This window comes from Alosa sapidissima, chromosome 24 (genome assembly GCF_018492685.1).
Source record: "Alosa sapidissima isolate fAloSap1 chromosome 24, fAloSap1.pri, whole genome shotgun sequence".
Classification (NCBI taxonomy): Eukaryota; Metazoa; Chordata; class Actinopteri; order Clupeiformes; family Clupeidae; genus Alosa; species Alosa sapidissima.
This window is the reverse complement of record NC_055980.1, coordinates 941,681-955,041: the sequence shown is the minus strand read 5'-3', so window position 1 is coordinate 955,041 and position 13,361 is coordinate 941,681. Positions and strand designations below refer to the sequence as shown.

Genomic DNA, 13,361 nt, shown 5'->3' with positions numbered 1-13,361 from the left:
AAAGCTGAAAAATACATAGCACCCATGTCCCAAGTAAGACCTACGTAACATAGTTTGAATGAAGTTTCTACGTTAAACGGTTGAAGCTGCATTAAATGCGTTAGCGGAAGAATAAGAATAAGAACTAGAAAAGCATTTCCTGAAGGAAATACAGTGCATGAAAATGCAAACAATATGATGTCAAATATCATACAGAGTAAAAACAAACTATATTGGTTGCTAGGTAGATGAGGTTTAATATAGTTGGAATGACTGAACAGTTAAATAGGTGGATAGTTTATATAGGTAAATGATTTACTTGGTAGATAAGGTTTAATATAGGTGGAATGATTGAACGGTTAAATAAGTGGATACTTTAAATGGTTAAATTATTTAGGTAGATAGTTGACGATAACTGACACTTGGAATGGCTCTAATGTTTGCTAGCAGTTATGCTAACTATGTTAACAAAGATAATAATGTTAACCAAGTTACTATGCTAACTAGCATGCTAACAATGTTAAAATGCTAAGTATGTTAACCATGTTACTTAGCTGACTTAGCTCATCATTTTAAGCAGTTTTGCTAAAAATGCTAACTAGCATGCTAACCATGTGACTTAGCTAACTTAGCTAATCATTTTAAGCAGTTTTGCTAAAAATGCTAACTAGCATGCTAACATGCTAACTATGCTAACCATGTTACTTAGCTAATCATTTTAAGCAGTTTTGCTTAAAATGCTAACTAACATGCTAACATGCTAGCATGCTAACTATGCTAACCATGTGACTTAGCTAACTTAGCTAATCATTTTTAGCAGTTTTGCTAAAAATGCTAACTAGCATGCTAGCATGCTAACTATGCTAACCATGTGACTTAGCTAACTTAGCTAATCATTTTTAGCAGTTTTGTTAAAAATGCTAACTAGCATGCTAACATGCTAGCATGCTAACTATGCTAACCATGTGACTTAGCTAACTTAGCTAACTAGCTACAGTGGGTAGGAGTCATAGTTGATGACAAGTAACAGTTACAATGGCTAAACAGTTAAAAAGTTCAGTAGTTTAAAGGGTTAAATTGTTTAACAGTAAAATATTATAGTGAGGACTTTTATTTTGAAACAGTTTTTGGCAGAGGAAGCAGTTGAACAGGATGTGTAGTCTTAATAGGGCCAGTTTGTATGCTTAAAGCCTGAGACTGGCAGTTGGTCCAGGTGGCCCGAACACCTGCCATAGGATTCTAATTGCTTAACGGCTCTATTGTGATGTCATCAGCCCATGTTAAGTCTATGGGGAAATTTTGACTAGTTTTTAATTAATAGTTTAAAAAGTATAAAAGTTACAAAGCTGAAAAATACATAGCACCCATGTCCCAAGTAAGACCTACGTAACATAGTTTGAATGAAGTTTCTACGTTAAACGGTTGAAGCTGCATTAAATGCGTTAGAAGAAGAATAAGAACTAGAAAAGCATTTCCTGAAGGAAATACAGTGCATGAAAATGTAAACAATATGATGTCAAATATCATACAGAATAAAAACAAACTATATTGGTTGCTAAGTAGATGAGGTTTAATATAGTTGGAATGACTGAACAGTTAAATAGGTGGATAGTTTAAATGGTTAAATTATTTAGGTAGATAGTTGACGATAACTGACAGTTGGAATGGCTCTAATGTTTGCTAGCAGTTATGCTAACTATGTTAACAAAGATAATAATATTAACAAAGTTACTATGCTAACTAGCATGCTAACACGCTAGCATGCTAACTATGTTAACCACGTTACTTAGCTAACTTAGCTAATAATTTTTAGCAGTTTTGCAAAAAATGCTAACTAGCATGCTAATATGTTAGCATGCTAACTATGCTAACCACGTTACTTAGCTAACTTAGCTAATCGTTTTTAGCAGTTTTGCTAAAAATGCTAACTAGCATGCTAATATGTTAGCATGCTAACTATGCTAACCACGTTACTTAGCTAACCGTTTTTAGAAGTTATGCTAAAAATGCTAACTAGCATGCTAATATGTTAGCATGCTAACTATGCTAACCACATTACTTAGCTAACATAGCTAATCATTTTTAGCAGTTTTGCTAAAAATGTTAACTAGCATGCTAGCATGCTAACTATGCTAACCACGTTACTTAGCTAACTTAGCTAATCATTTTTAGCAGTTTTGCTAAAAATGCTAACTAGCATGCTAACATGCTAACCATGTTACTTAGCTAACTTAGCTAACTAGCTACAGTGGGTAGGAGTCATAGTTGATGACAAGTAACAGTTACAATGGCTGAACAGTTAAAAATTTCAGTAGTTTAAAGGGTTAAATTGTTTAACAGTAAAATATTATAGTGAGGACTTTTATTTTGAAACAGTTTTTGGCAGAGGAAGCAGTTGAACAGGATGTGTAGTCTTAATAGGGCCAGTTTGTATGCTTAAAGCCTGAGACTGGCAGTTGGTCCAGGTGGCCCGAACACCTGCCATAGGATTCTAATTGCTTAACGGCTCTATTGTGATGTCATCAGCCCATGTTAAGTCTATGGGGAAATTTTGAACAGTTTTTAATTAATAGTTTAAAAAGTATAAAAGTTACAAAGCTGAAAAATACATAGCACCCATGTCCCAAGTAAGACCTACGTAACATAGTTTGAATGAAGTTTCTACGTTAAACGGTTGAAGCTGCATTAAATGCGTTAGCGGAAGAATAAGAATAAGAACTAGAAAAGCATTTCCTGAAGGAAATACAGTGCATGAAAATGCAAACAATATGATGTCAAATATCATACAGAGTAAAAACAAACTATATTGGTTGCTAGGTAGATGAGGTTTAATATAGTTGGAATGACTGAACAGTTAAATAGGTGGATAGTTTATATAGGTAAATGATTTACTTGGTAGATAAGGTTTAATATAGGTGGAATGATTGAACGGTTAAATAAGTGGATACTTTAAATGGTTAAATTATTTAGGTAGATAGTTGACGATAACTGACAGTTGGAATGGCTCTAATGTTTGCTAGCAGTTATGCTAACTATGTTAACAAAGATAATAATGTTAACAAAGTTACTATGCTAACTAGCATGCTAACATGCTAACTATGCTAACCATGTTACTTAGCTAACTTAGCTAATTGTTTTTAGTAGTTTTGCTAAAAATGCTAACTAGCATGTTAACATGCTAGCATGCTAACTATGCTAACCATATGACTTAGCTAACTTAGCTAATCATTTTAAGCAGTTTTGCTAAAAATGCTAACTAGCATGCTAACATGCTAGCATGCTAACTATGCTAATCATGTGACTTAGCTAACTTAGCTAATCATTTTAAGCAGTTTTGCTAAAAATGCTAACTAGCATGCTAGCATGCTAACTATGCTAACCATGTGACTTAGCTAACTTAGCTAACTAGCTACAGTAGGTACAAGGATACAAGGATACAAGGAAGTTTATTGTCACATGCATATAGTTACTGGAAGTAAGAAATGCAGTGAAATTATGTCTGGTGTCAGCCTATTTGTGCATTAATGGGGGGGGTAAAAAGTGCAGTAGAAGAGGGGTTTAGTAGATTAAGTGGCAAGGGCTGCATAAAAAAGGTGGGGGAGGATTGGGATTGGGTGGGGGGCACCAACAAGGAGCACCCAAGAGCAACAGGGGCAAGGAAAAACTCCCTTACCAAGGAAGAAACCTTGGGCAGATCCACGGCTCAAGGGGCTAACCCAACTGCCAGGGGTCTTGGTGTGTGTGTTGGGGGGATGACAGGGGAGATGGGATAGTGTGCTGTGTATGTGGGGAGAGGGCAGTGTGCAATATGTGTGTTGGAGAAGCTTCCTCATGAGACAATGTGCTGTGTATTGAGGGGGGGGGCAGTGTGCTGTAAGTATGTTGGGGATGTGTGTTGGAGAAGCTTCCTGATGAAATAATGTGCTGTGTATGTAGGGGGGGGGGGGGGCAGGGACTTACTATTGCAAGCAGAGTACTGTATGTAATGTATGTGAGTGATGACAGTGAAGATGTGTGTGTGGGCGGGAGGGGAGTGGAGCAGTGACTGTGTGTGTGTGTGTGTGTGTAGTGTGTAGGTGGGTAGGTGGGGGCAGTGTGCTGTAAGTATGTAGAGGATGTGTGTTGGAGAAGATCCTGAAGACAATGTGCTGTGTATGTGGGGGGGGGCAGTGTGCAGCAAGTATGTAGAGGAGGCTTACTGTAGCAAGCAGTGTGCTGTATGTATGTGAAGTGATGACAGTGATGATGTAAGTGTGTGTGTTGGGGGGGGGGGGGGGGGGTCAGGGACTTACTATTGCAAGCAGAGTACTGTATGTAATGTATGTGAGTGATGACAGTGAAGATGTGTGTGTGGGCGGGAGTGGTGCAGTGACTGTGTGTGTGTGTGTAGTGTGTGTGTAGTGTGCTGTAAGTATGTAGAGGATGTGTGTTGGAGAAGATCCTGAAGACAATGTGCTGTGTATGTGGGGGGGGGGGGGGGGGGGCAGTGTGCAGCAAGTATGTAGAGGAGTGCTGTATGTATGTGAAGTGATGACAGTGATGATGTAAGTGTGTGTGTTGGGGATGGGGGGGGCAGTGTGCAGCAAGTATGTAGAGGAGTGCTGTATGTATGTGAAGTGATGACAGTGATGATGTAAGTGTGTGTGTTGGGGATGGGGGTGGGGTGGGGTGGGGGGTGGGGGGGAAGAAAGGCTAGGCAATCAAGGACATGGGTAGATGGAGGAGAAATCAAAAATAATAAATAAAAAGTGTGCAAAAGTTGGAGAAAGTCAGATATGTGTGTGTGTGTGTGTGTGTGTGTGTGTGTGTGTGTTTGACGTGTGATGAAATAAGAAAATAAATAAAAGGTCTGTAGCATAGGGAGAGGGATGTAAAAGTGCTAAAAGTCTTGTAGGTGTGTGTGGGTGTGTGTGTGTGTGTGGGGGGGGGTCATGAGTGCTGAGGAGTGAATGAGTGCAAAGTCAGTATAGTGTGAGTTCAGAGTTGGGAAATGTTTGAGAGTGCTGAGGAGTGAATGTGTGCAAAGTCAGTATAGTGTGAGTTCAGAGTTCGGATGGCCTGGGGATAAAAACTTCTCCTGAGTCTCTCAGTTCTGGCTTTGTGACTACATAGGCGTCTTCTTGATTTCAGCGGTAGGAATAATCCATTGTTAGGATGAGAAGAGTCCTTCAGAATCTTTTGGGCTCTTAGGAGTACTCTTCTGGAATAGATATCTTGTAGAGCAGGGAGTTGAGTTCTTATAGTACGTTCAGCTGAGCGCACTACTCTCTGCAGAGTACTACAATCTCTAACTGTGGAGTTCCCATACCAGGTGATGATGCTACCAGTTAGAACACTCTCAACCGCTGAAGTGTAAAAGGCCTTCATGATGGATGTAGAAACTTTGAATTTCCTTAGCTGACGAAGGAAGTAGAGTCGTTGTCTGGACTTCTTCAGAACATATTGAGTGTTAACAGTCCATGTTAAGTCTTCAGTAATGTGGACACCAAGGTATTTAAAACTTGTGACTCTCTCTACAGGTTGCCCGCTGATCATTAGTGGGGTGTAACTGTAGTTCTGCTGCTGCCTTCTGTAATCCACTACCATTTCCTTGGTTTTATTGATATTCAGTGTCAAGCTGTTAGATTGACACCACTGTGCCACCTCATCAACCTGATCCAAGTAGAACTGTTCATTGTTGTTACTAATCAGGCCCAAAATCACTGTGTCATCTGCAAACTTGATGATGGAGGTATGACTACTGTTGGCTTTGCAGTCATGTGTGTAGATGTTGTACAGCAGTGGACTCAAAACACAGCCTTGGGGAGCACCAGTGCTGATGGTTAATGAGTCAGATGTCAGACCCCCCACTCTAACCACTTGTGAACGGTTGGTGAGGAAGTCAAATATCCAGTGACACAGGGTGGTGTTCAGTCCTAAGTCCTAAGGTAGGAGTCATAGTTGATGACAAGTAACAGTTACAATGGCTGAACAGTTAAAAAGTTCAGTAGTTTAAAGGGTTAAATTGTTTAACAGTAAAATATTATAGTGAGGACTTTTATTTTGAAACAGTTTTTGGCAGAGGAAGCAGTTGAACAGGATGTGTAGTCTTAATAGGGCCAGTTTGTATGCTTAAAGCCTGAGAGTGGCAGTTGGTCCAGGTGGCCCGAACACCTGCCATAGGATTCTAATTGTTTAACGGCTCTATTGTGATGTCATCAGCCCATGTTAAGTCTATGGGGAAATTTTGACTAGTTTTTAATTAATAGTTTAAAAAGTATAAAAGTTACAAAGTTGAAAAATACAAAGCCCACATGTCCTAAGTAAGACCTACGCAACATAGTTTGAATGAAGTTTCTACGTTAAACGGTTTAAGCTGCATTAACTGCGTTAGAAGAAGAAGAAGAAGAAGAAAAAGCCTTGGAATAACAGTACAGTGCATTTTCATGCACTGTAATAAGAAGCCTAGGAAGAACAGTACAGTGCATTTTCATGCACTGTAATAAGAAGCCTAGGAAGAACAGTACAGTGCATTTTCATGCACTGTAATAATAAGAAGAAGAACAGTGATAATAGTCCATTGCATTTACATGCAATGCAATTATAAGAAGAACAGCGATAATAGACCATTGCATTTACATGCAATGCAATTATGATTATGTTAATAAAACCTCAGGGGATCACAGTTGGAAATTACAATAGCAATTTCCAAATGACTTTTGTTGTGGTTAACCCATTAGATTTTTTTTTTTATCTACAGGGTTACAAGGGCATTACTTGTTTCATAGTGGATCGGGAAACAGAAGGACTTCATATTGGCAAAAAGGAGAACAAGCTTGGTCTGCGTGCCTCCTCCACATGCCCACTTAACTTGGATAATGTCAAGGTAGGTCTGCAGTTACTTACTTAAGCATTGTCAGCAGCATTGGTTAATGTTAAAGGGTCATCATCAGGAAATCATTATTGTCTTGTTGGCTTTGAAATAAGATATGTCGAAGTGATTAGGAGATGTACCAGGCTTTTTAAATTTGGCTATTCCCTTTCCTGCCTAACGGCCATAAAAAGGAAATGGTGATCGAGCATGAGCAAATTTGTAAAGTGTCATCTGCTCTCATTTATTACTTTCCCTCCCCTGTTAGTTTTCAGTTACAGTAATTGCACACCTACAAAGTATTTCCAGTTTTTGGATGCATTGCGCTCGTACATTCAGGTGATGACTGATGAGGCACATTTGCCTATCATCGTATAAAGCCCAGCCAGACGATTTTCTAGACATTCCAACTTATGCATAAAATTAGGCATAACAAACTAAAGACTAAGTATGGCACTGGAACTACTGTAACTGCATATGGATTTTTTCTCATTTTCATTATCAGTAGAAAGTGTTGCTGTAGCTTTAATAGAAGACATTTACACTGCAGAAACTGCTTATCTAATTGTGAAGCCTGCTTCCAGGATCAACCGTCGTTTAGTTGGGGTAGATCGACTTACCCCGAGTTCAGAAGTGGGAAATCCGACGTCAAGTGCCGTTCCATTGTACTTTTACCCAATAGGGGGTCAATTCTTGATCTCCGAGTTTGTCTGGAATAAAATTCGAAGATTCCAACTAGGAAATACCTGACTTCCGAGTTGTCTGGAATGCAGCATTTGGCTAATGTAGGCCTACTGTAAATGTTTGGTTTTTTTTCAGGTACGCTCTCAATTTGAATTTACATTTCTGACATTAAGAAGTCAACTATACAAAAATATAATGTGTTGATGTCCGTTTTTCTAAACTTTTTCAAAACATTTTCAACATAAGGCGTACTCCAAACATTTCTTCAGGTTTGGCAGTTGTTTCACTTTACCTGCCTATCCCACGATAATGACGATTTCTGTGATTGGTATTATTTTTTTACCCTTGGAGGTCTTAAAAAAGGTCTTAAAAGTAATTAAATTTGTACTTCAAAAATGTGCTGTCATTGTCAGTGCCTACAATGTAAATATGCAAATACATATATAATAGTACACTGTGTGTTTAGGTTCCTGAGAAGAATATTTTGGGACACATTGGCCATGGTTATAAATATGCGATTGGAATGCTCAATGAAGGAAGGATTGGCATTGCCGCTCAGGTAATACATTTTCTTTTCATACTGGCTGCTCTTCGAGCTATAACTGGTTCATGGTTACGCTTGTATGTATATTTTCTGTATAAACTATATACTGCAAAAACTTTTTATTTTTATTAAGTGTTATTAATCCTATATTAAGATCAAACAATCTATTTGGGATTGTTTTTAGTATGATGAGACTTACCTAGCACTCTCTCGAAAGATCATTTTTACTTAAGACGTTGTCTTATTTTAAAGAGTCTTATCTAGACAAATTTACTTAATTTAATTTAATTTACATGTGACGTGTAATGTTTTGGCGCTCTATAAGTGAAATTAAATTGAAATTGAAACTTAACACACTGGCAGACAAATTTGCTTGTTTTAGGACAAATGTGCTTAATGCACTGGCAGACGAATTTGCTTGTTTTCAGGATGAGACGTATTAAAAGGAGTCAAACTCTTCTTAAATTAAGTCAAATGATTTTACGCGAAAGTGCTAGGTAAGTGTCTTTATACTAAAAACAATATTAAAATCAAGATTTTTTGATCTTGATATAAGATTAATAACACTTGGTTAGATTCTATTAGATAAGGAGTTTTGGTAGTGTGTCTAAAATAATCTAACCAATCGTTATTAATAAAAAAATAAGATAAAAAAATCTGGTTGGTATTGTTTTCAGTGGAAAGAGGCTTTACTAAGTGCTCTCTCGTAAAATCATTTGACTTAATTTAAGAAGAGTTTGACTTCTTTTAGGATGTCTCATTCTGAAAACAAGCAAATTTGTCCTAAAAACGAGCAAATTTCTCTGCCAGTGTGTTGAGTAAATTTGTTTTGATAAGACTCCCTAAAATAAAAAAAGTCAATCTTCTTAAATTAAGTCAAAATACCAAAAAAAACAATACCAAATAGATTTTATATCTTAATATAAAAATATTTTATTTTTTGCAGTGAATTCTTATGTAATTTTTACCTACTGCACTGCAAAAAACTGCTTATCTAATAAAAATCTAACTTATCTAATCTTCTGTCAAGATCAAGAAATCTATTTGGTCTTGTTTTCAGTGTAAAGAGACTTACCTAGCGCTTACTTGTAAAATCATTTGACTTAATTCTGTTTGACTTCCTGACTCATCCTGAAAACGAGCAAATTTGTCCTAAAAACAAGCAAATTTGTCTGCCAGTGCATTGAGCAAATTTGTCTTGATGAGGCTCCTTAAAATAAGTCAAAGTCTTCTTAAATTATGTCAAAACGATCTTTCAAGAGGGGCTAGGTAAGTCTCTTCATACTAACAAACAAACAATACCAAATGCAGTGTGCCATGACGAAATGAGTCCAGTTTGACAAAATAAAAAATGGGTTTATTGGATATTCATAATCCACAGACCTGAGGGTTTAAAACCAGGGGTCATTTGTTCAATTCTGTTTAGCCAACCCAGAGATATTGGCCAATATGTGAAAGCCATCCTCAACTCAGCAAAAAAAAAAAAGTTTTGAGAAAATCAGCTTTAAAGTTTGTGAAGTGTAACTGAGCATATGTACAGCGGGGAAAATAAGTATTGAACACGCCAACAATTTTTTCAGTAAGTATACTTCCAGTGAGGCTATTCACATGAAGTTTTCTCCAGACATAGTATTAACTTAGATAATCCACACATATTAAAAAATCCAAACATTAATGTCCATAAGTTATGAGTAAAAAAGTGGAATGCCACAGGTAAAAAGTATTGAACACGCCTACTGAAATGTGGAAAAGCCATTATTTGTAATGAGAGCTTCAACGCATTTCCTGTATGACTAAACTAATCAGTTGCAGTATTCAGGTGTGATTTTGACCTATTCTTTTAAACAGATAGTCTTTTAATATTGAAGATTCCAGGGGTCCCTCTTGTAAATCCTGATCTTTAGGTAACTTCCAAAATTGTTAAATTGGATTAAAGTCAGGGCCTTGATTTCAATTTCAATTCATTGTGCTTATAGAGCGCCAAAACATTACACATGTATCATGGCGCTTTACAGAATGTAGGCAATCAGAGAAAAAGGAAAGAAAGGAAGAGAAGAAAAGAAAAGAAAGAGAGAGGCCCATGGGTAACAGGGGCGAGGAAAAACTCCCTAGAATTGGAGATACATATAGGAAGAAACCTCGAGCAGATCCACGACTCAAGGGCCTGACCCATCTGCCTAGGGTCAATACAGGACAGTAAGGTCTGTATACATGACAAATGCATATGATAGTCAGGTGTAGAGAATAAGACATGGTGTTAAAAGCACTTGAGCTGAAAGTTACAAGAGGTGGGGTGATTACGTATCTGGTTTGATAATTCATTAATCCTGATTTAGTGACAAAAAGTTCAAATAGTCCAGCGTTGGATTTGTCCAGGGGAAGGGAGTTGTCAAGGGGCATGTGGTGGGTCGGCAGACGGGCCAGGAATCTGGGCAGAATTGTCATAGGCAGGTGATGGGTCGCTAGGCTGTACGGGCCAGGAATCCAGATAGGGGGACCGTAATAGGGCAGTCGAGGATAGGACTTCAGGTGAGATGGGTGAGAGGAGGGCCAACACATGGATGGTTGATGACTGGTACAGTAAGGGGAAAGAAAGAGAGATGTAGAGTGGGTTAGTATTACTGAAAATAAAAATGGTTAATGTCAATAAGTAATCAGTGGTACTATATATTGTTACAGTATATCATAGTGAGAATAGGCAAGAGAGGGAGAGAGAAGGGGAGAGAGGAGAGGGGGGGGTTGTACAGCGTGACACATAAAAAAAAATGTCGATGACAGCACTATGCTATAGCAGCATAACTAAGGCATGGTGAGGGGTAGTCGGCACCAGCGCAGGTATGGTCAGTGACCACCATCGCACGCGCAACTGGGGTGCCAGTCACACAAGGACTCAGCAGGGTGGTCCATTCCAAAAATCCCTTGAGGTGGGTGAAGTTCCACACCGCACCATACCTAACTACATAAACTGATGTATTTGAAGAGTAAATAGTGACTGATACCAAGTGAAAAAAAACAAAAACTGTTTTTAATACCCTCAATACTTAATGCACATTTTTCCAAAATCTAAGGCACTTTCGAAAGTCAGGAGACATTTAGGACTAGGGTAGGGTATCGTTTGGGTTTTATCCGATACCGGTGCAAAATCAATACTTTTAAAACGGTGCCGGTGCCGAAACGGTGCCTGAACCGGTACTTTGTTTTTAAATTAAAATGGTCTAAAGCATGAATTGCTTTTTTTATTGTCAAAGGGGTGTGGTTCAGGATTTTGGACATAGGACCTCATTTCCAAGTAAGCAAGTGTGATATTTATCAGTGGAGACCGTTTTCAACACGTTTCATCCAGTTGTTCTAATTGCAGAGTTCGCAGGTGCTAGGCTAGCGCAAGTCAACGGTATGTGCTAGCCTGCCACTAAAAACAGTCTTACCTACTCCAAAGGACACCCCCCCCCCATAAATGCACAAATAGGCTGACACCCCCCCCCCCCCCCATAAATGCACAAATAGGCTGACACCAGACATAATTTCACTGCATTTCTTACTTCCAGTTACTATATGCATGTGACAATAAACTTCCTTGTAGAAGTGTTTAGATTCCCAGCACTAGTAGCCTAGGCATTTTAACAGCAACTATGGCTATGCGCTAACACCAGTCAGCTGAGTTTAATTAGTGATAACGTACGGAGGTGGTTCCGTAGCCTCTTTGACAGATGGGCTATAAACCTACATATTTATGATTTTGCCAGCTAACTTTTAACATGATCTTCATATTCATTGTGATACTATATGGGCCTCATGCACATGAAAGATTAATATCATGGCAATATGTTGTTTAGAACACACCGTGAAATAAAGTTTTCACCTTACTTTGCCGATAACATTTCAAATAAATGCCAGTTAGCGCATTAGCAAGGGTATTGTGTATCTTATACTGTTGATGTGGTTTCATAGCCTTTTGCTTGTGTGTGGTTAGGCCCACTGCTAGATTTTGACAGGAGCTTGTGATATCGCTTTAAAGTAAGCTACTTGGGCTCACGCAAGCTGTCAAACACTGTCCACTCGCCTATGTGGTGCACCTGGTTTATACATCCAGTGTTTATGTTAGCTAACTGTATCTGGATGTGTCGCTATCAGAGCAAGACGTTAGAGATTCTGCATGACATGCAGTGATCCTCGAATAAAAAGAAACAAAAACAAAAAAAACCCGATTTAAGCACCGAAATGAGGCACCGAAATCCACATTGTTATTCGATGCAGTACCGTTTGCATCGGCACCGGTGCCATATTAGAACCGTGTTTCGGTGCCCAACCATGGTACATGTTTTTCAAGCTGTAAAAATGAAAAAATTTCAAAGTCCTACAAAGATATGAAGACATAAGATTTGCACAGAAATATTTCACAGGCCTTGGTTTTTGGACCCATTGATGATATAGACAAGATATAGACAACAAAATCTGAGACGGTCCTGCAACAACCTTATCTGATTTGACTAGGAATGACCCATTATATTAAATCAATTTATCATCTAGTTTCCCCAAAATTCACCAGAAGTCATAATTTAAGGGGTTATTTTTCAATGACCATGCCCCCGAACCCCCCTAGCATTTGGGAGGCCCAAAAGTATTTTATGTCATGGGACCAAAATTCTCCAGCAGCACCCAATCAATAACTACCATTTTTGTGACCATCTATGTTTGAATGCCATACCTTGACTGGCGAAGTATGAGAGACAGCAAGGGTGTGTGCGTGTACTGCGTATGGTAGTGGGCCTATTTGAAAGAAAGTCCAGGGCCATTTTTTAGTCCTAGTCCATAACTACCTATTATAATAAATATGTAATACATTTTTCCACAATTTGTAATACATTATTACATGTTGAGGTGGCTACAAAATACAGGAGTTGCAAAAATGAAATTCTGAAATAACTAACCAAAAATGATTTGATTCGGGGAGGGGGGTAGGGCGTGGGTGTGTGTGTTTGCGAGAGCTTGTCTGTGGCTCAACACCACAATCGAGGAGTGAAAAGAAAAGATCCAAGGTGGGTTTTACAGTCACAGTGGCCCCTGGGGACCAATAGTTTATTCTCCATATGAACCTTGTGGTGCTATATGCCCACCAACTTGAATGTTCTGACTTGTATGTCCTGAAAAATTCTGGTGGGGGGAAAGAATAAAAAAATAAAAAACCTTACCAACCACTACCATAATAGTATAGTCAGCATAGTAACCACCATGATTACCTAGCAAGTATCTCAACACCCCAGCCACTACTACCATAATGTGTCAACCTAGAAACCACCATAGCAC

The 13,361-nt window shown here is 38.5% G+C and overlaps 1 protein-coding gene across 2 annotated transcripts in view; it reads left to right on the top strand.

The window, feature by feature from the left end:
• The window catches only part of acadsb (acyl-CoA dehydrogenase short/branched chain), a 151,873-nt gene that overhangs the window by 95,182 nt on the left and 43,330 nt on the right, over nt 1-13,361 (top strand). For both annotated transcript variants that reach the window (XM_042082663.1, XM_042082662.1), the window contains exons 6-7: nt 6,719-6,844; nt 7,980-8,072. In XM_042082663.1, the coding sequence (XP_041938597.1) occupies nt 6,719-6,844; nt 7,980-8,072 (219 nt within the window). The remainder of the gene's footprint in view (nt 1-6,718; nt 6,845-7,979; nt 8,073-13,361) is intronic.